Here is a 25,594-nt window from a genome sequence, read left to right as displayed (position 1 = left end):
CAGTATCAAATTATCTCACTAAGCTATTTTGCTTTTTCAAAACCGCAATGTGAAAGGTCCATTAGGTAATATTTATATTTTGTTCAGAATTCATAGAGACACAATAATTGTGCTCATGTGGCTTAAGAAAATTTTGGGTATGGCATAAGGAAAAAATAGCTAGGTTTTAGAAAGAATCAACTCAGAGGATACCTGAACACAGGGCTACTTTTCATTAGTTATGCAGAAGGTAAGGGTCACCACCTTTCTAGAACTTTCCTCCTTATTCAATTCCTATTGGTTCCCATTTATTTGGTATTATGATATCATATATACATTGTTGGTAAAATTCTCGCCCTGAGTGAGCTAACCTCTTAATCATAGAAATTAGAAAGGTCATTTCACCTATCATCCTGTTGCTAATACAGGATTCCACCTGGCAGTATATCCTGTAATGCTCTGTCTAGTCTAGTTTTAAATATATTTGCACATCTTTACCATACTGGGTTGCACTTTTGCAATAAAGTTTGCATACAAACTTCCCGTACACACCCTGCACGTATGAAACACATACCATGCACACCATTGTTTCCTACGCTCAATCCCATAGGCACCTAAGGCTTATGCTCTACTGCAGTCCACAAAACTCCTGGAGAACCTGTAGGCACCTAAACTTACTTGGTGCCTAAGTCTTCAGTCAAGATGTTCCCTCAGTACCTAAGGTTCTGCCTGTGCACACATGCACTTCTGCCTCCCTCTTGGGAATCAGCTGCCTATCTCCTGCATGGGCCCCAGAGCAATTCACAAACTGGGAGAAGGCAGGTGTTTGGCTGCCTACATCACATGTGGGGCCCTATCCAGTGGGCAAACACAGAGGCTGCCTACCAGATTGGATCCCATTCAAAATCTAACTGGAGGAGGAGATGGTAGTATGCCCACTTTTTAACTTTTAGCCCAGTGGTTAGAGTAGTATTTGCCAAACTGTGGGTCCCAACCCACCAGCGAGTCACAAGGAAGTTCTAGATGGGTTGTCAGGCTGGACTGACCCATCACTGGGTCCTGGCCTAGGCAAACATACGTTTGTCTTAGCCTGATGCAAAGTGAAGGCACCTTGAGATGGGGGACAGGGTGTTGGAGAGTGAGTTAGTTCCAGCACTTACCCCAGGGGAGGGAGCCTGGTTCCCTGCTTTAGGAATTGCAACCTTGTGCAGGTCACAGTGCCACTCAGGTTTGGACCAGCCACCCCTCTAACATGAAGGTGCCAGGCCAAACCTGAGTGGTGCTGTGACCCTATGCACTAAGTCACAGCACTACTCACTCAGAGTTGCCCAAGCCACCTCTCTGTTATGGTGGAGGTTGGCTGGCCCAAGCCTGAATGATGCTACAAGGCCATGCACAAGGTTGCAGGCCCCTCTGATCAGCATTTCCCATCGGCTAGATTAGGCAGCTTCCCTCCAAGCATGCTGGCTTTTGTGGATTGTTTTCCTATCTCTCCCCATTCATTGCATAAGGAACCTGAGCACCTAACACAGGTTTTGTGTACTGCAGTGCTTTTGTGACTTTTCTCGGTGCCTAAGAGGTGCTGTGATGTTCAGTGTTGCACTAAGTCCCTTTGTGGCTCAAGGTCATACTGTTTAGACACATGGTGGCACATATGCCATCAAATCTAGTTTATATACTGTATGCAAATTCTAGAAAGACATTGACAGATATGCTTACACTCATTCCATACACATACATGCTGGCTCAGAGCCTGATCCCATTGACAATACTGGTTACATGGCAAATCCCTTAATGACTTCAAAGGGACCTGAATTTGTACTATTGTATACACATACTGTGCACATTTTCACAGTACACACACATCTGCACATCCCGTTAAACATAAAATGATTCAGTGCTGTTCTAGCCATGTCTGCCCCAGCATACTAGAGAGACAAGCTGGGGGCTGTAATATCTTTTACTGGATCAATAACAGAATAACAGAAGTTGGTCCAATAAAAGATATTACCTCCCCCACCTTGTCCGAAACAAAAGTAAACACACATCCCATTGCGCGCGCACAGAGACAGTCACATACATCCAGTTCCCCCCACAGGTAACATGTCCTAATATACACAAGGCCAAATACACACAATCTGTTACACCTGGGTGATTGTATGTGTAGTGGGGTATATACAGTTTTAAACACACACTTATATACACTTGTAAACACACATGCTTCCTGTTACACAATAAATTGAATATATACCCATCGTATCACATACGTAATTAACACTCCCAAGTCCACACAGACTCGCACACTTTCTGTGACCCACAGTTACTTGCACAAGCATGGTGACCCACAGTTGCAGCATGCACAGAGAATGAAACACGCAACTGTCCTGCTTTACACACACACACACACACACACGACACACTCTTTGTTGCCCGCCCACACACGCGTCACAGAGACATCCTGGGAACCACCGGCTGAAACCCTCCACGCCCTGTCACTCTCTCACGTCTCCGGCCCGGCTTTTCCAGCATTGCTCAGCCTGGGCGGGAGAAACAGGCAGCTCAGCCCGACCCGCCTCTCCCCAGACACCGCCGCCGCGCCGTGCAGTGTCCCCCGCGGCGGCGGCGGCAGCCCGGTGACCGTGGGAACAGCAGCAGCAGCCGGAGAAGGCAGCGGCGACGGGGACGCAGGGAGACCGGAGCCCCCAGCCGGTCGCGACCCGAGAGGCGCCGCAGCAGCCGCCGCCGCCGGCTCCCTCACCTGCCGCAGGTGAGCGCGGGGCACGGAGGAAACCCCTTCTCCGCACGGCTCGGGCTGCGAGAGGCGGCCGGGCAAGAGCCGCCGCCGCGGCGCTGGGGCGGGGCTACGTGCCCTTCCCGGGGGCCAGGAGGAGCCCGAGCGGCGGCGGCGGCGGGGCGGTGCCAGGAAAGGGCACTGAGGGCACAGAGCAAGGTGCTTACTCACGGCACTCGGTTTCCGCAGCCAGGGAGGAGTGAAAAGGAGCCGTGCCGTTGCTAAGGGCATATGCTGCTCGCCCACCTCCTGCCGCTCCCTCGTCCCGGAGCTTGGTCCAGCAGCGGCACCCACCTCTGCCAGAGACCTGACTCCCCTGTTTCCTTCCCAGCTTGGAAACCGGCGCACTAGCTTGCGCCATTCAGATACCGTTGAGAGCCGCTGGAATTGGGCAGCCGCTGGAGTTCGGCTTCTCCTTCCCCGCAAGGTAGGTTACAGCTGGTGCAACGGAAGCCAAGCAATGCCCCCCTTTAACTGGGCGGAGAGATGCCTAGTGTGTCGGTTGCTATTGTGCCCAATATTCATCATTCCTAGTTAAAAATCCGGTACTGGAAGCCCCTTGTGGGAACTGGGATTTCATTTCTTTGTCCCTCCCCTTGCTGATGAGGAGATGAATCTTGAAACCAACAGCACTGTACTGTTCTTTTATGAAATGCCAGAATTTGTGCTGGTACTGGTAGAGAGAGCTTTATGGGGTCAGCTGTTTGGCCGGGGAGGTAGTTTTTCTTTGGAGCAAAGTATACCCGTGTTTCACAATTAGACTAACAGATCAGCTAGGGGTTCCTCATGTGAAGAAACCCATACTGAACTGTCATTATCTGAGTGATACAGAAGTAGGCATACAATATGAACGGAAAGCCTATTGCAGAAGTGCTATATAATGGAAGCAATCACTTAAGGATGAGATAAAAATATGCTCACACTGAAAATTGAGGGCTTAACCAACTCCTGTTAAGGTCAGCAGGAGTCATTCCAATGAGTTTAACAGGAGATAGAGCAGAACCTGAGAGTTAGCTCCTATTTTAAAAAAAGTACTGATAAGACATTAATCAAAGAAAGCCACAGTAAAAATTATGGGCTTTGCATAGTTGTAAAATATTAATCATCAAATCTGAACACTGATTAAAATAGGGAATCTACTTCTAGTTTTGAAATTTGCACCTGTTTTGTACTATATACTGTGTACCTTCTTCAGAAAACAATAATTTCTTAACACCTATCTAATGTAAATTGTATCATAGAAAAGGAAGATTGTTAAAACAGTTTCCATGGCTATCTTAAATGAAAATTTTTCTTTTAAGTAATGACAGGTTTCAGAGTAACAGCCGTGTTAGTCTGTATTCGCAAAAAGAAAAGGAGTACTTGTGGCAGCTTATGCTCTAATAAATTGGTTCGTCTCTAAGGTGCCACAAGTACTCCTTTTCTTTTAAGTAATATTTTCTATTTTAGTAGCTTGTATTAATCTATGCATCTAGCGATCTATAACACACTAGCGTATTGAAGTGAATATTGATTCCATTAGTAAAGAGGATTAAAGATCCAAAATTAAAAGTCCTGAAAATAATTTAAATTGTTGTAAATTTACTTCAAAAATCATTTATTCATTCATCAGTTTAGGCACTAAACAGAATGTGAAAGTCTTCTTCTCCAACTGGGATCAAATGTAGCCTAGATACATAAGTATAATATATTAGTTATACAATTATACATTCTTATTATTGGAAATAATACAATTCCAGTTCTCTCACATACTTGGATCAAAAATTGCCTAAAAGTGTAGCATGACTTTATGCAGATATTAACCCATTTAACAGTGATATCTTCCTCTGTTAAGCACTTGTAATGATGCCTGACTATAATAACAGAGGCAAGTCCATGGGGTTGGATCAGTGTAACTGGTGATGAAATTTGACCCAGTACTCTTATAGTTTACTGCAATGTCTCTATGCATTTTAATATAGTTTCTTTTGATAAAGCTGATTACCCTAAATAAAGGAAAAACCATTCCTCTAAGCATCAACACATTCCCAATACTCAATAATTTGTTATGAGCGGGGTAAAACTTGTTATAAGTTGAGTTAAAACCCCAGTTAACATAACTGTGAACATAAGCCCCCGCCTAAAACAACCTGCCCTGTGTGAACCTGCCCGGGAACTTTTGTCTGAATATTTTTACGGGTAGGTTGTGTGTGTGTGTGTAGAGAAAGAGATCACAGACAAAGTGAGGACAGATGTGTATGTGTGTGTGTGTGTCTAGAGATCACATACAAACTGAGGACAGACAGAGGGAGAGGCAAGAAAGCCAAGTAGGAGCTCCGAGCCACTAATCACAGTGTGACCCTGGGAAAAAAAGTTAGAGAGAGCACTTTGGGGTCTGGTGTTGGCTCACATAGCGTGGGGGGTGTAGACTAGGGCTTTGTCTTCACTAGTACTTCTGTTGGCAAAGTTTTTATCCCAACCGACATGTTTCACTCACAAAAGCTGAGTGCTATGTGAGTGGGAGATGCTCTCCCGCCGACAAAGCTACCACTACTCATTGGGGGTGGTTTAATTATTTCGACAGGAGAGCTCTCTCCCGCTGGCATAGAGCAGTTACACAGGAGACCTTACAGCGGCACGGCTGCAGCAGTACATCTGTGTCATTGTAAGGTCCATAGTGTAGACATAGCCTAAGAAATTGCCCCTTTCGTTCTTGGTTCCTTCCACATTCAAAGACATAGGGACTTTGCTCATTCCTTGTAAGTAAACAGGCTGCATCAAGAAAAATACTAGACAATCAATTTCTGCTTCCAACTGGAACATCCCCAGGGCCCCAAACTTTTAACTAGCCACTGGGGTCAAAAAGGGGCAACACACTTCTCTTTTCCCACATGTAAATATTCGGGCTTTTTTCATCAGATCTTGTGTGTTTCTTTCTCGGAAAAAAAATATTTTGTAATTTTGTTGCAAAATCTGACTCTTTCCTTCTATTGCAGTCATTAGGTTGAGTGTTTCTTTAAGGAAGAGATTTGACTCAATAGTGTTCACCTCCCATTTATTTGTGTACTCATTTGGGCTCAGCAATGATGCAGAACTTCCTTTACGACATTTTATAATTTGTCTTAGTCATACAGAATGTGTTTTGCATAAGAATGACAAAAAATGTCTTTGTGTAGTTCAAGTTTTGATGCAGAGATATTTAACCCGCTGGCATCAGCTGTAAAATTGTCCATTTTAATTTTGGATAAATGCATATTTTAAAAAATTGTTGAAATTTCACCATTTTTGAAGGAGCTGTATTATGTGTGGACCTTATTATTAATGTATTTATTTAATGTTTTATAGTTAAGAGTAATGACTATGTAGACTAGATGCAACATCTGCGTTACAATTAATGAAACTAATTTTAAAATGGGACTAAGCAGTGTGTAAAATTAAGCATGCATGTAGATCTTTGCAGGATCAGGGCCTTATTTTGTCACTGAAGTACCATACACTGTTTTCTTCCTTCAGGTCTAACTGTATAAAATGGCACCTGGTATAACAGCTGAGAAGAAGACTGAGGATGAACAGTCATCAAAGTAAGAACCAAAACTAATTTCAGTATCTACTTTGAAGGTATATAAATGTACCACTTTTAACTCCTCCCAAATAGCATGTTTTTCATTTCATAACCTAATGTTTTAAATAGTAAAACTCTACAGCACATATGTGGACTGCGGCCAGGTCTAAGCTCAAAACTTTCACTGCTATTGTAATATCAGTTAGGCACGTGATTTCTTTCCAACATTTTTGTCCTGGGAAAAGCCTTAGTGTGGACTCAGTTATACTGGCAAAAAAGTGCATTGGCAGGTATAGTTTTATTTAGTTCAGACACCAGCACTCTTGAAGTATAAGCTGTGTCTAATTTAGAAGGGTTTGCCAGAATAACTATACCAGTATAAAGACAGGTTTCAGAGTAGCAACCGTGTTAGTCTGTATCCGCAAAAAGAAAAGGAAGACTTGTGGCACCTGAGAGACTAACAAATTTATTTGAGCATAAGCTTTCGTGAGCTACAATGAAGTGAGCTGTAGCTCACGAAAGCTGTTGCTCAAATAAATTTGTTAGTCTCTCAGGTGCCACAAGTCCTCCTTTTCTTTATACCAGTATACTTATACTGGAAAATCGAGTGTAGACTGTGCATGAAACCCTGACTCAACTGAAGTCAATGAGAGCTTTACCATTGACTTGAATGGTGCCAGAATTTCATCCCATGTATTTTGGAATTTTGAACAAATATTTCAATCCAATTATCTCATTCTTTCTTTAGATTTGTGTTGGTATAAGAAACTGAGTGTCAAAGATTAATGGTTAGCCCTCAGATATTTTTTATTTACTTAGCTGGCACCTAAAATGTGGGAGGCACTTCACACAGATGCAAGAGGAAAAGTTCTCTGCTCTGAAGAGCTTACCATGTAATGCTTCAGTGCTGCAAAAACTTTACTATCGTAAACTCATGGCACTACTTGCTGAAGTAAAGTTAATCACGTACGTAAGTGTTTGCAAGATTGGAGCCCAAGGCCCTAGGTGTCTGTGGGTGCAGGGGTCCATCTGTATGCATCTGATTAAAGGGTGTGGCCCTATAAGGACAAAATGCAGACAGAAGGAGGGAGGGACACAGTATTAAAGCCAATCATGAAGACAGTGGTGTTGAAACATGCCTTGTGAATTTGACAATATTTGTGGATTTATATATATTAGGATTGTTGATTAATCACAGTTAACTCATGTGAGTAACTCAAAAAAATTAATCGTGATTAAAAAAATTAATCGCAATTAATCACAGTTTTAATCCCACTGTTAAACAATAGAATACCAATTGAAATTTATTAAATATTTTGGATGTCTTTCTACATTTTCATATATATATTGTATACTGTGTTGTAATTGAAATCAAAGTGTATATTATTATTACAAATATTTGCACTGTAAAAATGATAAATGAAAGAAATAGTATTTTTCAAAACTATTTAAATAAATGGTATTATATTATTGTTAACCGTGTGATTAATCTCATAATTAATTTTATTAATCACGATTATTGCGGGATTAATTGCACTGTTAAATTATAATAGAATGCCATTTATTTTTGGATATTTTCTACATTATCAGATATCTTGATTTCAATTACAACACATGCCAAAGCATGAAGGGGCATACGAATGTTTAGCACATCTGGCATGTAAATACCTTGCAATGCCGGCTACAAAAGTGCCATATAAATGCCTGTTGTCACTTTCTGGTGACAGTCTAAATAAGAAGAGGGCAACATTATTGCCTGTAAATGTAAACAAACTTGTTTGTCTTAGCGATTGGCTGAACAAGAAGTAGGACTGAGTGGACTTGTAGGCTCTGAAGTTTTACATTGTTTTGTTTTTAAGTGCAGTTATGTAACAAAACAAAAATCTACATTTGTAAATTGCACGTTCATGACACAGGTTGTACTACAGTACTTGTATGAGGTGAATTGAAAAATACTATTTCTTTTGTTTATCATTTTTACAGTGCAAATATTTAAAATAAAAAATAATACACACATTTTTATTTCAATTACAACACAAAATACAATATATATAAAAATTTAGAAAAGCATCCAAAATATTTAATAAATTTCAATTGGTATTCTATTAACACTGCGATTAAAACTGCAATTAATTGCGATTATTTTTTTAATCGTGATTAATATTTTTGAGTTAAGCGCGTGAGTTAACTGTGATTAATCAAAAGCCCTAACATATATCTAGAGAGAGAGAGAGAGAGATTAGTGTATTACAGTTTACTTCATTGTGTCTTGGGTTGCGCTTTTATCACGAAGGGGCTGGTGTCCAAATAAAAAGAAAATGTTTTCTGCACGTGCTAAAACAAACTGTTGAATGATTCTAAAACACATCCTGTTTGAATCTTGCAGTGACTCCAGCAAATATCACCATAGTCAAGTAATTGCTCTGTATTATTGGTACAAAGAGGTTAAGTCCCATGTAATCTGGCAGAAATACTTCTGAGTAATACTGTGGAGTATTGGTCTGGGGACACTGATTGTCCAAAGCCACAATCTGCAGAGCCAGCTGGGCCTTTCTGATGATGTCATAGCTGATCATCAGCACTCTCTGGGGCATGGCTGCAACCTCATCATCCCTACACCAAGTGTGTTAAATACGGGGAGGGATAATAGGAGAACAAAGGTAACCCAAGTACTTTCTGAGGACAGTTAGAACCAGTGAGATGTGGGGAGAGCGCATGGCTAAACTGTCCAAAATGCCAATCTGCTTTTTCAGCCATTGTCTCTTGTTAAAGCCAAATGAAAAACTGTTGCTTAATGAACATTTAGTTTTTCTAAAAGACAGTGAATTGATTTTGAAAGGGTGATTTGTCACATTGTGTGGGATGGGTCAGTTTAAAACAGTGGTGTAGGAGTAAAAAAAGAAGTAGGTAAACTAACCTAAACTAAACTCCATATTCCCCAAATGAGAAGTGGGCAACTCGGTTTACCCTTGACTACACTACTGGTTAAAATCTCCTTCAGCTCCCTTCCACAACCTCACAGATCTGACTCTCTGCAGAGAGGATGGGAGGGGGAGAAGGGGACTACATAGCCCAGGGAATCTTAGAGAGAAATTGTTAGGAAAAAATTAAACTATTCATATATTCAAATTGTTAGGGGAAAAATGTTTATAACATTTCCCTATTTTCTCCAATTCTTTCACTGGGAACTAATTTCCCTACTGGAAGGATATGTTACATAAACCTCCATAAAACTGACTTGTTGTTTTTTTTAAAGATTAAACCTAAATTTACTAAGCCATATTCCCAACAGAAATGAGCCACTCCAGGGTATGCATTACTGAGGATATGTGTGCGCTGCAGAGACTATGTCAGCATACCCCTGTAGAGTAGACTCAGCCTACGCTGACGGAAGGGTTTTTTTTCTGTCATTGTCGGAACACCAGCTCCCTGAACAATGATAGCTACCTCAACAGAAGCATTCTTCTGTCCACATAGCTGCGTCTACACTCAATGCTATGTTGGCATAGCTACATTGGTCAGAGCTGTGGTTTTTTCATACCCGACTGACGTAACTATGTAGATATAACTTTCAAGTGTAGACAAAGCCTAAGCTATTAGTTCATGATTCTGGGTGCAGAAGGCACTGGGCCTTTGGCCTCGTGTATCATAAATAGGATTGCCAACCCTCCAGGATTGGTCTGGAGTCTCCAAGAATGAAAGATTAATCTTTAATAAAAGATTATGTCATGTAATGATATCTCCAGGAATTCGTCCAACCAAAATTGGCATCCATAATCACAAAGTACTTTGAGGGGTACACCAAGAGTCTACACCAGTTTCTGGCTAATAGTTAGAGTTTCCAACCTGCTATGGCTTCACTTTGTAAGCTGACTTTTGCAAAGTTTCCATGGCCTAATACAGAATTTGCATATATAATTTTCCTCTATCTGGTCTGCATTCAACTTAATGTGAGGGTATCAAAGTGTCAAGGATTTGATATTTTCCCATTGCTCTTGGCATATTCTAGTTCCTCAGTCAGGTTTTTCTGGATGCACCACCTCTTTTCACTAACTAGTCAGAGGAGCTGTTTCTAGACAAATGGTTTATCAGTCTTTATTTAAAAAAACAACAAGGAGTCCTTGTGGCACCTTAGAGACTAGGTGCCACAAGGACTCCTTGTTGTTTTTGCTGATACAGATGAACATGGCTACCACTCTGAAACCAGTCTTTATTTATGTCTTTTCTTCCCTTTCTGTTCTTTTTTACACTCTATTCTCTGTTTTCTCTTACTCTTCAGTATTTTTCTCCCTACTATGTTGTCTTTGATTTCCATTTCTTCCACATTGTCTCTCTTATCTCCTCTTTCAGATCCCCATTTGTGTTGTCACCAGTCTCGCCAGCCCCTACTCAAATTCTGTCATTGCTTTCCTCCCACTATGGTCTGGGTGCATGGCTCCAATGGATCCACTCTGCCTGGGATTTCCACAGGGACTGCCCCTCAAATCCTCAAGAAGGTGGGAGGGCTGGTTGAAATATAATACAGCCTCATGCCATATGAACTTTGCTGCAGTTTCTTCATGTGGCAGGAGGGTGTGATGCACATTGTACCTGCCTACCACACCCCCATCCTCACCTCCTCCCTAGCCTTGCAGGCTCCACAACCAGTTTCACTGCTTATTATGAAATTATTTTAGGCAGGGCTGGTAGCACTCCCTATTACATGTCTACACTACGAAATTAGGTTGAATTTATAGAAGTGGATTTTTTAGAAAGTGATTTTATATAGTCAATTGTGTGTGTCCCCACTGTCATAAATATAAAGGGAAGGGTAAACCCCTTTGAAATCCCTCCTGGCCAGGGGAAAGCTCCTCTCACCTGTAAAGGGTTAAGAAGCTAAAGGTAACCTCGCTGGCACCTGACCAAAATGACCAATGAGGAGACAAGATACTTTCAAAAGCTGGGAGGAGGGAGAGAAACAAAGGGTCTGTGTCTGTCTGTAGTCGTCTTGGCCAGGGACAGAACAGGAATGGAGCCTTAGAACTTTTAGTAAGTAATCTAGCTAGGTATGTGTTAGATTATGATTTCTTTAAATGGCTGAGAAAAGAATTGTGCTGAATAGAATAACTATTTCTGTCTGTGTATCTTTTTTGTAACTTAAGGTTTTGCCTAGAGGGGTTCTCTATGTTTTTGAATCTAATTACCCTGTAAGATATCTACCATCCTGATTTTACAGGGGGGATTTCTTTATTTCTATTTACTTCTATTTTTTATTAAAAGTCTTCTTGTAAAACACTGAATGCTTTTTCATTGTTCTCAGATCCAAGGGTTTGGGTCTGTGGTCACCTATGCAAATTGGTGAGGCTTTTTATCCAACATTTCCCAGGAAAAGGGGGGTGCAAGTGTTGGGAGGATTGTTCATTGTTCTTAAGATCCAAGGGTCTGGGTCTGTAGTCACCTAGGCGAATTGGTGAGGCTTTTTACCAAACCTTGTCCAGGAAGTGGGGTGCAAGGTTTTGGGAAGTATTTTGGGGGGAGGGACGCGTCCAAACAGCTCTTCCCCAGTAACCAGTATTAGTTTGGTGGTGGTAGCGGCCAGTCCAAGGACAACGGGTGTAATATTTTGTACCTTGGGGAAGTTTTGACCTAAGCTGGTAAAGATAAGCTTAGGAGGTTTTTCATGCAGGTCCCCACATCTGTACCCTAGAGTTCAGAGTGGGGGAGGAACCTTGACACCCACTAAGTGCATTAAGTCGGCGGAGTGCGTCTACAGTACCGTGGCTAGCGTCGACTTTCAGAGCATTGCACTGTGGGTAGCTATCCCACAGCTCCCGCAGTCTCCACCGCCCCTTGGAATTGTAGGTTGAGCTCCCAATGCCTGATGGGGCAAAAACATTGTCGCAGGTGGTTTTGGGTACATGTCGTCAGTCGCCCCTCCCTCCGTGAAAGCAATGGCAGACAATCGTTTTGTGCCTTTTTTCCGTGCGCGCGTCATACTGCTTTCAGCAGACGGTGCAGTAGGGCTGCAAACTATTGTCATCGAACAACCACTTCCGCTTCCACTCTGCTCTCCTGGTGCTATGAATCTACCTCGCAGGTCCTCTATATGACCATCATCATCCACCGCTTCCACTGCCACTCTGCTCTCCTGGTGGTCTCACAGGTCCTCAAAATGACCTTCGTCATCCGCTGCTTCCGCTGCAACTCTGCTCGGCTGCTCTTGTCTTGCCTTACCACGGCAAGCGTGCAGCCCGCTCAGCTGTTGTGTCCTGGCAGCAGATGGTGCAGTAGGTCTGCAAAACTTGTCATCCAACTACTGCTTCCCCTGCAACTCTGCTCTCCTGCAGATGCCATACCACGGCAAGCATGGAGCCCGCTCAGATCACAGCAGCAGTTATGAGCATTGTTAACACCTCGCACATTATCATGCAGTATATGCAGAACCAGAACCTCCAGAAGCAGGCAGGGGGCGATGGCAGCGCGGTGACGAGAGTGATGAGGACATGGACATAGACTTCTCTCAAAGCATGGGCCCCAGCAATTTGGCCATCCTGGTGGCAATGGGGCAGGCTCATGCCATGGAACACCGATTCTGGGCCTGGGAAACAAGCACAGACTGGTGGGACCGCATAGTGTTGCGGGTCTGGGATGATTCCTAGTGGCTACGAAACTTTCATGGAACTTTGTGACTTGCTTTCCCTTGCCCTGAAGCACAAGAATACCAAGATGAGAGTAGCCCTCACAGTTCACAAGCAAGTGGCGATAGCCCTCTGGAAGCTTGCAATGCCAGACAGCTACCAGTCAGTCGGGAATCAGTTTGGAATGGGCAAATCTACTGTGGGGGCTGCTGTGATGCAAGTAGCCAGCGCAATCACTGAGCTGCTGCTATCAAGGGTAGTGACTCTGGAAAATGTGCAGGTCATAATGGATGGCTTTGCTGCAATGGGATTCCCTGACTGTGGTGGGGATATAGCATATACCTTTCTTGGGACCGGACCACCAAGGCAGCCAGTACATAAACCGCAAGGGGTACTTTTCAATGGTGCTGCAAGCACTGGTGGATCACAAGGAACGTTTCACCAACATCAACATGGGATGGCCAGGAAAGGTACATGACGCTCCTGTCAAGGTTCCTCCCCCACTCTGAACTCTAGGGTACAGATGTGGGGACCTGCATGAAAAACCTCCTAAGCTTATCTTTACCAGCTTAGGTCAAAACTTCCCCAAGGTACAAAATATTACCCCCGTTATCCTTGGAATGGCCGCTACCACCACCAAACTAATACTGGTTACTGGGGAAGAGCTGTTTGGACGCGTCCTTCCCCCCAAAATACTTCCCAAAACCTTGCACCCTACTTCCTGGACAAGGTTTGGTAAAAAGCCTCACCAATTCGCCTAGGTGACTACAGACCCAGACCCTTGGATCTTAAGAACAATGAACAATCCTCCCAACACTTGCACTCCCCCTTTCCTGGGAAATGTTGGATAAAAAGCCTCACCAATTTGCATAGGTGACCACAGACCCAAACCCTTGGATCTGAGAACAATGAAAAAGCATTCAGTGTTTTACAAGAAGACTTTTAATAAAAAATAGAAGTAAATAGAAATAAAGAAATCCCCCCTGTAAAATCAGGATGGTAGATATCTTACAGGGTAATTAGATTCAAAAACATAGAGAACCCCTCTAGGCAAAACCTTAAGTTACAAAAAAGATACACAGACAGAAATAGTTATTCTATTCAGCACAATTCTTTTCTCAGCCATTTAAAGAAATCATAATCTAACACATACCTAGCTAGATTACTTACTAAAAGTTCTAAGGCTCCATTCCTGTTCTGTCCCTGGCCAAGACGACTACAGACAGACCACAAACCCTTTGTTTCTCTCCCTCCTCCCAGCTTTTGAAAGTATCTTGTCTCCTCATTGGTCATTTTGGTCAGGTGCCAGCGAGGTTACCTTTAGCTTCTTAACCCTTTACAGGTGAGAGGAGCTTTCCCCTGGCCAGGAGGGATTTCAAAGGGGTTTACCCTTCCCTTTATATTTATGACACGCCCCCCAAATCTCAGCTAGGGTGAAACACTGGCTGGGATTTCTTCCTGGAGCTCTAGGAAAACAGAGTTAATAAGACACATGCATCTCTAAATATACTACCAAGTACATAAAGACTAACAATATTTTTCACATCTCAAGGACGATTTTAACCAGTTGATTCTGGGAAACTTTCACGGGAGAGTGCATCAGCCACTTTGTTAGAAGCTCCTGAGATGTGTTGGATGTCGAAATCAAAATCTTGGAGAGCTAAACTCCACCGAAGAAGTTTTCTGTTAGTTTCTTTGACGGTGTGAAGCCACTTTAGTGCAGCATGGTCGGTTTGCAGGTGGAAACGCCGTCCCCAAACATATGGGCGTAGCTTTTCCAGAGCGTAGACAATGGCATAACATTCTTTTTCAGTGACTGACCAGTTGCTTTCCCTCTCAGACAGTTTTTTGCTGAGAAACACTACAGGGTGGAATTCTTGATCAGGTCCTTTCTGCATTAAAACTGCTCCCACACCACGCTCGGATGCATCTGTGGTTACTAGGAACGGTTTGTCAAAGTCTGGGGCCCTTAGTACAGGGTCAGACATGAGTGTCGCTTTAAGCTTGTTAAAGGCCTTCTGACACCTTCCGGTCCACTGAACAGCATTTGGCTGTTTCTTTTTGGTTAGGTCTGTCAGTGGGGCAGCGATTTGGCTGTAGTGCGGTACAAATCGTCTGTAATAACCGGCCAAGCCTAAGAAGGATTGAACCTGTTTCTTTGACTTTGGGACAGGCCACTTTTGGATAGCATCCACTTTGGCCTGTAGGGGGCTGATAGTTCCTTGACCCACCTGGTGTCCAAGGTAAGTCACTCTGTTTAGGCCTATTTGACACTTCTTAGCCTTAACAGTTAGTCCTGCCTCCCTTATGCGCTCAAGGACTTTTTGTAGATGTTCCAGGTGGTCTGCCCAGGAATCCGAAAATATGGCCACATCGTCAAGGTAGGCGACTGCATATTCTCCTAATCCCGCTAGGAGACCATCTACAAGTCTTTGGAAAGTGGCGGGTGCATTTCGCAGCCCGAAAGGGAGTACATTAAATTCATACAGCCCGAGATGTGTGATGAAGGCTGACCTTTCCTTGGCAGATTCATCTAGCGGTACCTGCCAGTACCCCTTGGTTAAGTCCAAGGTAGAGATGAACTGGGCCCTTCCCAGTTTCTCTAATAGTTCATCTGTGCGTGGCATGGGATAGTTGTCTGGGCGAGTTACAGCATTTAGCTTACGGTAGTCCACGCAAAAACGTATTTCCCCATCTGGTTTGGGAACTAGAACCACTGGAGATGCCCATGCACTTTCAGAGGGGCGGATTACACCCATCTGTAACATATCCTGGATCTCCCGTTCTATAGCAGTTTTAGCTTGAGGAGACACCCGGTAAGGGTGGACCCTAATTGGGTGAGCATTACCTGTGTCAATGGAGTGGTATGCCCGTTCAGTCAGTCCTGGGGTGGCTGAGAACGTTGGCGCGTAGCTAGTGCACAGCTCCTGGATCTGCTGTCGCTGCATACGCCCAAGGGTCATGGAGAGGTTCACCTCTTCCACACCACCAGCACATTTCCCTTCGTAGTAAACACCTTCAGGCCACTCAGCGTCGTCTCCTCCCTGGGCTGTAAACTGACAAACCTTTAATTCTCTGGAATAAAAGGGCTTTAGAGAATTAATATGGTACACCTTAGGCTTTCGGTTGGAGGTGGGGAATGCTATGAGATAATTAACAGCTCCCAGGCGCTCCTGGACCACGAATGGCCCTTCCCACGATGCTTCCATTTTATGGGCCTGGAGCGCCTTTAAGACCATGACCTGGTCTCCTACTTTGAAGGAACGCTCTCTGGCATGTTTATCATACCAGGCTTTTTGCTCTTTTTGAGCATCCTGTAAGTTTTCTCTAGCAAGGGCTAAAGAGGTTCGGAGGGTGTTTTGTAGGTTGGTTACAAAGTCCAGAATGTTAGTTCCTGGAGAAGGTGTAAATCCCTCCCATTGCTGCTTCACCAACTGCAATGGCCCCTTAACCTCACGGCCATATACAAGTTCAAATGGGGAAAACCCTAAACTGGGATGTGGTACAGCTCTGTAGGCAAAGAGCAACTGCTGCAATACTAGGTCCCAATCATTGGAGTGCTCATTTACGAATTTACGTATCATGGCCCCCAAAGTTCCATTAAACTTCTCCACCATGCCATTTGTTTGATGATGGTAAGGAGTGGCAACCAAGTGATTTACCCCATGAGCTTCCCAAAGGTTTTTCATAGTTCCTGCCAGGAAATTAGTCCCTGCATCTGTGAGGATGTCGGAGGGCCAACCTACCCTGGCAAAAATGTCTGCTAGTGCCTGGCACACACTTTTAGCCCTGGTGTTGCTTAGAGCTACTGCTTCCGGCCATCGGGTGGCAAAATCCATGAAAGTCAGTATGTACTGCTTTCCTCTGGGTGTCTTTTTCGGAAAAGGACCCAGAATATCCACAGCTACTCGCTGAAATGGAACTTCAATGATGGGGAGTGGCTGGAGAGGAGCTTTGACCTGGTCTTGGGGTTTTCCCACTCTTTGGCACACCTCACAAGACTGGACATAGGTAGAAACATCCTTGCCCATTCCCTCCCAGTGGAATGACCCCCCCAAACGGTCTTTGGTCCTGTTCACCCCAGCATGGCCACTAGGGTGATCATGGGCTAAGCTCAAGAGCTTGGCCCGGTATTTAGTTGGAACTACCAACTGTCTCTGAGGATGCCAGTCTTCCTGGTGTCCCCCAGAAAGAGTTTCCTTGTATAAAAGTCCTCTTTCTACAACAAACCTGGATCGATTAGAAGAGCTGAGAGGCGGTGGGTTGCTCCGTGCCGCCGTCCAAGCTCTCTGGAGGCTTTCATCTGCTTCCTGTTCGGTCTGGAACTGTTCCCTTGATGCTGGAGACATCAGTTCCTCATGGGATTGTGGACCTAGGCTTGGTCCCTCTGGAAGCGATATAGGGGATGGAGCTGTTTCTGTTGACTGTGAACCGCTCTCCGCTGGTGCACTATGTTGGGATTCAGGCTCCGGCTGAGCCTCTTGTGTAGGGTTATCGGCTGCTGCCAGTTCAGGTTCGGTGGGGCCCTCTGGTGTTGAGGTTGCAAGTACTGGATTCAGTGCTGACACGGGGTCTGGTGTTGGTTGTTCGGCTGGTTCCGGTTCTGGGACTGGTTCCGTCTGGGTCTCTGGGACTGGATCCACTACTGCTGTTGCAGACATTGGCCTGGGGTCCAGGTCCATCACCTCTGACTGGGTCCTGATAGAAGTTTCCGGAACAGAGCTAGGCCTCACGGCTTGTTTAGCCTGGTTGCGGGTGACCATTCCCACCCTCTTGGCCTGCTTCACATGATTGGCCAAGTCTTCCCCCAACAGCATGGGGATGGGATAATCATCATAGACTGCAAAAGTCCACATTCCTGACCAGCCCTTGTACTGGACAGGCAACTTGGCTGTAGGCAAATTGAAAGAGTTGGACTTGAAGGGTTGAATCGTCACTTGGATCTCTGGGTTGATTAAATTGGGGTCCACTAAGGAAGCATGGATAGCTGACACTTGTGCTCCGGTGTCCCTCCACGCGGTGACCTTCTTCCCGCCCACACTCACAGTTTCCCTCCGCTCCAAGGGTATCTGGGAGGTATCTGGGCCTGTGGACCTCTGGTGTGATTCCGGTGCAATGAACTGTAATCTGTTGGGGTTCTTGGGGCAGTTGGCCTTTACATGCCCCAGCTCGTTACACTTAAAACATCGTCCAGCTGACGGGTCACTGGGACGAGGAGGGTTGCTGGAGAACGGGGTGGTGGGACGATAAGGGGTCTGGAGGGTTCTTTGGGAGGTAGGTGGGGCTTTGGGCGGCCCCCGGTAATAGGGTGTGGTCTGGGGTGGTCCCTTCTGGTCTCCGCTCCAACTGCGACCAGTTTTCTTCTTCTCTGCCACCTCCACCCATCTGGCTCCAATCTCTCCTGCCTCGATTACAGTTTTGGGTTTCCCATCTAGGATGTATCTTTCTATTTCCTCAGGAACACCCTCTAAGAATTGTTCCATTTGCATTAGGAAGGGCAAATTTACTGGAGATTCAACACTTGCTCCTGATATCCAGGCATCCCAATGTTTCACAATGTGGTAGGCATGTCGGGTAAATGACATGTCTGGTTTCCACCTTAGGGCTCTGAACCTCCGACGAGACTGCTCGGGTGTTATCCCCATTCTGACTCTCGCCTTGGATTTAAACAGTTCATACTTGTTCATGTGTTCTTTAGGCATTTCAGCTGCTACCTCAGCTAAGGGTCCACTGAGCTGCGGCCTCAGCTCTACCATGTATTGGTCAGTAGAGATGCTGTACCCAAGGCAGGCCCTTTCGAAGTTTTCTAAGAAGGCCTCAGTATCATCACCTGCCTTGTAGGTGGGGAACTTTCTGGGATGGGAAGTGGTACCTGGAGAAGGATTGCTAGGGTTTGTTGGTATATTCTGCTGGGCCTTTATCCTCTCCACCTCCTCCACATGCTTCCTCTCTTTTTCCTTCTCCTCCTCCACATGCTTCCTTGCCTCCATTTCCCTCTTGTGTGCAGCCTCCTGTACCTCCTTCTCCAGCCGCATGAGTTCTATCTGTCTTTCATGTTCCCTTTGTTTTTCCTCAGCCTGAAATTTGGCTAATTCCAGCTGTAGTCGAGCTGAGGATTTGGTCATTCTAACCTCTCTGTTTTTAACTAACTTTACACCTGAGGTTTAGAAATAAACAAACAAAACTTGGCTGTAAAATTTTGCTGTGCTGGAATAGAATACCTATTCTCTGATAGTGATTGTCAGCCTACAGAAAAAGACAATTCCCTTGTCTCTGCTCTGGGCCCAAATTAAAGCCAAAAAACCTCCAACTACTTGGAAACCTGCTTACCCAGCCCAACGAAGAAAAAAAAAAATTTCTTTTCAAACCTGTGCTCCTTGTAAAACAAAACAAAAAAATCAAAATCCTAAAAAAAAAACCCTGCCACTTTTGTCTCCAGGCAAATGGGTAGAGCACACACCCCCTATTTACTTTTAGGAAGAAAAGAAAAAAAAAACAAACCTCTGGGTTGGAAGACTGTGAATTTCCCTGCAGGAGTTAAGTACCCTGCCTCCAGGCAAATGAAACCTGCAATTCACAAGATAATCCCCTTTTGTCTCTGCTTGGCCACAAAGCAGAGAGAAACCAAGCTGCTTTCAGTTTCAAAGCTGCCTTCTGGACTTCCTAAAAATTCCTTTTTAAAATCTGTATTTCTAGTTCAAAAAATCTCAACTGGATCTCAAAATGATTTCAGGTTAATCCCACCGCTGCGCCACCATGTCAAGGTTCCTCCCCCACTCTGAACTCTAGGGTACAGATGTGGGGACCTGCATGAAAAACCTCCTAAGCTTATCTTTACCAGCTTAGGTCAAAACTTCCCCAAGGTACAAAATATTACCCCCGTTATCCTTGGAATGGCCGCTACCACCACCAAACTAATACTGGTTACTGGGGAAGAGCTGTTTGGACGCGTCCTTCCCCCCAAAATACTTCCCAAAACCTTGCACCCTACTTCCTGGACAAGGTTTGGTAAAAAGCCTCACCAATTCGCCTAGGTGACTACAGACCCAGACCCTTGGATCTTAAGAACAATGAACAATCCTCCCAACACTTGCACTCCCCCTTTCCTGGGAAATGTTGGATAAAAAGCCTCACCAATTTGCATAGGTGACCACAGACCCAAACCCTTGGATCTGAGAACAATGAAAAAGCATTCAGTGTTTTACAAGAAGACTTTTAATAAAAAATAGAAGTAAATAGAAATAAAGAAATCCCCCCTGTAAAATCAGGATGGTAGATATCTTACAGGGTAATTAGATTCAAAAACATAGAGAACCCCTCTAGGCAAAACCTTAAGTTACAAAAAAGATACACAGACAGAAATAGTTATTCTATTCAGCACAATTCTTTTCTCAGCCATTTAAAGAAATCATAATCTAACACATACCTAGCTAGATTACTTACTAAAAGTTCTAAGGCTCCATTCCTGTTCTGTCCCTGGCCAAGACGACTACAGACAGACCACAAACCCTTTGTTTCTCTCCCTCCTCCCAGCTTTTGAAAGTATCTTGTCTCCTCATTGGTCATTTTGGTCAGGTGCCAGCGAGGTTACCTTTAGCTTCTTAACCCTTTACAGGTGAGAGGAGCTTTCCCCTGGCCAGGAGGGATTTCAAAGGGGTTTACCCTTCCCTTTATATTTATGACAGCTCCCATCTTCAGGAACTCTGGTCTATCTGAACAGCTGCAGCAAGGGACTTACTTTCCAGACCAGAAAATAACGGTTAGGGATGTTGAAATGCCTATAGTTATCCTTGGGGACCCAGCCTACCCCTTAATGACCTGGCCCATGAAACCATATACAGGCACCGTGGACAGTAGTCAGGAACTGTTCAGCTACACCCTGAGCAAGTGCAGAATGGTGGTAGAATGTGCATTTGGACGTTTAAAAGCTCGCTGGCAAAGTTTACTGAGTCGATTAGACCTCAGAGAAACCAATATTCCCATTGTTATTACTGCTTGCTGTGTGCTACACAATATCTGTGAGAGTAAGGGGGAGACGTTTATGGCGGGGTGGGAAGTTGAGGCAAATCCCCTGGCCGCTGATTACGCGCAGCCAGACACCAGGGCGATTATAAAAGCACAGCAGGGCGCGGTGCGCATCAGAGTAGCTTTGAAAACCAGTTTCATGACTGGCCAGGCTACTGTGTGACACTTCTGTTTGTTTCTCCTTGATGAAAACCCTCCCCCTTGGTTCACTCTACTTCCCTGTAAGCCAACCGCCATCCCCTCCCCCCTTCGATCATTGCTTGCAGAGGCAATAAAGTCATTGTTGTTTCAAATTCATGCATTCTTTATTAATTCATCACACAATTAGGGGAATAACTGCCAAGGTAGCCTGGGAGGGGTAGGGGAGGAGGGAAGCACCGGGTGGGGTGGGGGAGGAGGGAAGGACAAAGCCACACTGCACTTCAAAACTTCTTGAATGCCAATCTTCTTTTGCTTGGGCAGTCCTCTGGGGTGGAGTGGTTGGGTGCCTGGAGCGCCCCCCTCGCTTTCTTGGGCGTCTGGGTGAGGAGGCTGTGGAATCTAGGGAGGAGGGTGGTTGATTACATAGGGGCTGCAGTGGCGGTCTGTGCCTTTCCTGCACCGCAACCATACGCCGGAGCATATCAGTTTGATCCTCCAGTAGCATCAGCCTTGCATCCTGCCTCCTCTCATCACGGTGCCAACACCTCTCCTGTTGCTCCAGCCATCTATCCTTCGCGCACCCCTCCTGTCCTCGCGTTCATTTTGTGCTTTCCTGGACTCTGACATTGTCTGCCTCCATGCATTCTGCTGGGTTCTTTCAGTGTGGGAGGACTGCGTGAGCTCAGAGAACATTTGATTGTGAGTGCGTTTTTTTCATCATCTTATCTGCGCTAGCCTCTGGGATGGAGATGCTAGTGGCAGCGTTGAAACATTTGCAGCTGCGGGAGCAAAAAAGGGAGAGTAAAATTGAAAAAGACACACTGGCCATTTAAAAGGAGGGGCTGATGTTTTCGGGTTAATGTGCAGCACAAACCCAGCTAAAGCCTCCACACACCCGATTCTCTGGGATGAGTGCTTCACCCCTCCCGCCACCACGTGGCTAACAGCAGGGATGATTTCTTTTGAGCCACAGGCAAACAGCTCAGCAGGAACAGCCACCTCTGAATGTCCCCTTAATAAAATTCCCCTATTTCAACCAGGTGACCATGAATGATATCAGTCTCCTGAGGATAACACAGAGAGATAAAGAACGGGTGTTGCTTGAATGCCAGCAAACACCTGGACCACACGCTACCATGCTTTCTTATGCAATGATTCCAGACTACATGCTACCGGCCTGCTGTGGTAAAGTGTCCTACCATGGAGGACGCAATAAGGCTGCCCTCCCCAGAAACCTTTTGCAAGGTTGTCACGGTTCCTCCCCCACTCTGAACTCTAGGGTACAGATGTGGGGACCTGCATGAAAAACCTCCTAAGCTTATCTTTACCAGCTTAGGTCAAAACTTCCCCAAGGTACAAAATATTACCCCCGTTATCCTTGGACTGGCCGCTACCACCACCAAACTAATACTGGTTACTGGGGAAGAGCTGTTTGGACGCGTCCTTCCCCCCAAAATACTTCCCAAAACCTTGCACCCCACTTCCTGGACAAGGTTTGGTAAAAAGCCTCACCAATTTGCCTAGGTGACTACAGACCCAGACCCTTGGATCTTAAGAACAATGAACAATCCTCCCAACACTTGCACCCCCCCTTTCCTGGGAAATGTTGGATAAAAAGCCTCACCAATTTGCATAGGTGACCACAGACCCAAACCCTTGGATCTGAGAACAATGAAAAAGCATTCAGTGTTTTACAAGAAGACTTTTAATAAAAAATAGAAGTAAATAGAAATAAAGAAATCCCCCCTGTAAAATCAGGATGGTAGATATCTTACAGGGTAATTAGATTCAAAAACATAGAGAACCCCTCTAGGCAAAACCTTAAGTTACAAAAAAGATACACAGACAGAAATAGTTATTCTATTCAGCACAATTCTTTTCTCAGCCATTTAAAGAAATCATAATCTAACACATACCTAGCTAGATTACTTACTAAAAGTTCTAAGACTCCATTCCTGTTCTGTCCCTGGCCAAGACGACTACAGACAGACACAGACCCTTTGTTTCTCTCCCTCCTCCCAGCTTTTGAAAGTATCTTGTCTCCTCATTGGTCATTTTGGTCAGGTGCCAGCGAGGTTACCTTTAGCTTCTTAACCCTTTACAGGTGAGAGGAGCTTTCCCCTGGCCAGGAGGGATTTCAAAGGGGTTACCCTTCCCTTTATATTTATGACAAAGGTCTTTGGGAGTACCTCCAGGAGAGGTTCATTGAGATGTCCCTGGAGGATTTCTGCTCCATCCCCAGACATGTTAACAGACTTTTCCACTAGCTGTACTGGGCACGAATGCATCCCAAGTCTTCAGGGCAAATTAATCATTTAAACACGCTTGCTTTTAAACCGTGTATTATATTTACAAAGGTACACTTACTCGCCTTCTTCACCTTCAAGGTCCGGGAGCCCGGGCTGGGAGGGTATTAGCTCCAGGGTGATAAACAGTTCCTGGCTGTTGGGGAGAACCATTTCTCTGCTTGCCTGGTGTGCGCTATCTTTAACCTCCCCCTTCTCCTCATTGTCCTTGTCCCCAGAATCCTCATCCCTGTTGCGTGAGACTCCCTTGCAGGAGTCCACGTACAGGTGTGGGGTAGTTGTAGGGGCACCCCCTAGAATTGCATGCATCTCATCATAGAAGCGGCATGTCTGGGGCTCTGACCCCGAGCAGGCGTTTGCCTCTTGGGTTTTTTGGTAGGCTTGCCTGAGCTCCTTAAGTTTCATGCAGCACTGCTGTGGGTCCCTGTTATAGCCTCTGTCCTTCATGCCCTTGGAGATTTTTTCAAATATTTTGGCATTTCGTCTTTTGGAACAGAGTTCTGATAGCACGGATTCATCTCCCCATACAGCGATCAGATCCAGTACCTCCCATTCAGTCCATGCTGGAGCTCTTTTGTGATTCTGGGACTCCATGATCACCTCTGCTGATGAGATCTGCACGGTCACCTGTGCTGATCAGCTTGCCATGGTGGCCAAACAGGAAATGAAATCCAAAAGTTTGCGTGGCTTTTCCTGGATGCACTGGCCAGTGCATCCGAGTTGAGAGTGCTGTCCATAGCAGTCACAATGGAGCACCGTGGGATAGCTCCCGGAGGCCAATACTGTCGAACTGCGTGCACACTACCCCAAATTTGACCCGGCGATGTCGATTTCAGCGCTAATCCCCTCATCGGGGAGGAGTACAGAAATCGATTTTAAGAGCCCATTAAGTTGACAAAAATGGCTTTGACGGGTGCAGGGTTAAATCTATCTAACACTACTAAATTCAACCTAAACTCATAGTGTAGACCAGGACTAAGATTGCCTAACACGAGCCATTATAAGATCCCATTTTCAGCTCCTTATAACTTTCAAACTTCAGCCATTAGGGCTGAAATTTTCCATGCAGGCTGGTAGGGAAAATACACTGGTTTGCAATGTTAACATTCTTCCAACTTCTTCTTTGAGAAGCTTTAGCACCTCCATGCTTTGGAGCAGGGGCTTGAAATTTTGCATGAGGAGGTCTGGGTGTCAGGGATGTACCTTTGGTCCCCTAAAAATATGCTCAAATTTGACAAAGTTGTAAGTCTTTGAAACTTCATAGTTCACATATGCTCAGTAGAATGTCATAGAATTTTGCTGCTAAATTCTCCAAAGATTCTGTGCTCACTGAGCATGCTCCATCCCCTCACAGCTCATACACGTGTCTGGACTGGGCATGCACCATCCCCACATGGCTGGGCACCTGAATTGAAAGCAGGGAGCCTGTCTCTTGTGCTTTCAATGACTCGCAACCCCCATATCAGGTGTCCAGGCAGTGTGAAGGAGGAAGCCACATAACTTGAATGCAGAGAGGTTGGAGAGCAGAATCAGGGAGGACTGGGAGGGGAAGGAAAGGAATAGACTGGATCAAGAAGCTTGGTGAGACTGGTACTAAAATTAGAGGAAAGAGAGAAACTGTCACAGAGTTCAGTGCAGGAGGACTGGGAAGGAGAGAGAAAGTGAAGACTGAGACTGGTTGGGTCAGGAGACTGGGAGCTGGGGAAGAGGATGTGATGGGGAGGCTTGAATTTATTGGGCAAGGTGACTGGGAGCTAGCTTGGAGGGGAGATGGGGACTGGTTGTTCTCAGAGACTGGAGTGGGAACTAGTGACAGAAACAGCGCGGGATGGGGGAAGCCATCCCAATGAGTCGAAAGAATAGTAAATATGGCAGGCGACCAGCTTGGCTTAATGGTGAAATCCTAGCGGATCTTAAACATAAAAAAGAAGCTTACAAGAAGTGGAAGGTTGGACATATGACCAGGGAAGAGTATAAAAATATTGCTCGGGCATGTAGGAATGATATCAGGAGGGCCAAATCGCACCTGGAGCTGCAGCTAGCAAGAGATGTTAAGAGTAACAAGAAGGGTTTCTTCAGGTATGTTGGCAACAAGAAGAAAGCCAAGGAAAGTGTGGGCCCCTTACTGAATGAGGGAGGCAACCTAGTGACAGAGGATGTGGAAAAAGCTAATGTACTCAATGCTTTTTTTGCC

General features: G+C 45.0%; 1 protein-coding gene across 1 annotated transcript in view; it reads left to right on the top strand.

Moving 5' to 3' along the window:
• Positions 1 to 2,447: 2,447 nt before the first annotated feature.
• The window catches only part of UPP1 (uridine phosphorylase 1), a 42,965-nt gene continuing 19,818 nt past the window's right edge, over positions 2,448 to 25,594 (top strand). The window contains exons 1-3 of the mRNA XM_073332732.2: positions 2,448 to 2,746; positions 3,102 to 3,197; positions 6,263 to 6,330. Coding sequence (XP_073188833.1) covers positions 6,278 to 6,330 — 53 coding nt within the window. The 5' untranslated portion in view covers positions 2,448 to 2,746; positions 3,102 to 3,197; positions 6,263 to 6,277. The remainder of the gene's footprint in view (positions 2,747 to 3,101; positions 3,198 to 6,262; positions 6,331 to 25,594) is intronic.

Source organism: Lepidochelys kempii, chromosome 2 (genome assembly GCF_965140285.1).
Source record: "Lepidochelys kempii isolate rLepKem1 chromosome 2, rLepKem1.hap1, whole genome shotgun sequence".
NCBI lineage: Eukaryota > Metazoa > Chordata > Testudines > Cheloniidae > Lepidochelys > Lepidochelys kempii.
Note: the sequence above shows the minus strand (reverse complement) of the source record. Positions and strands in the feature narration are given on the sequence as shown.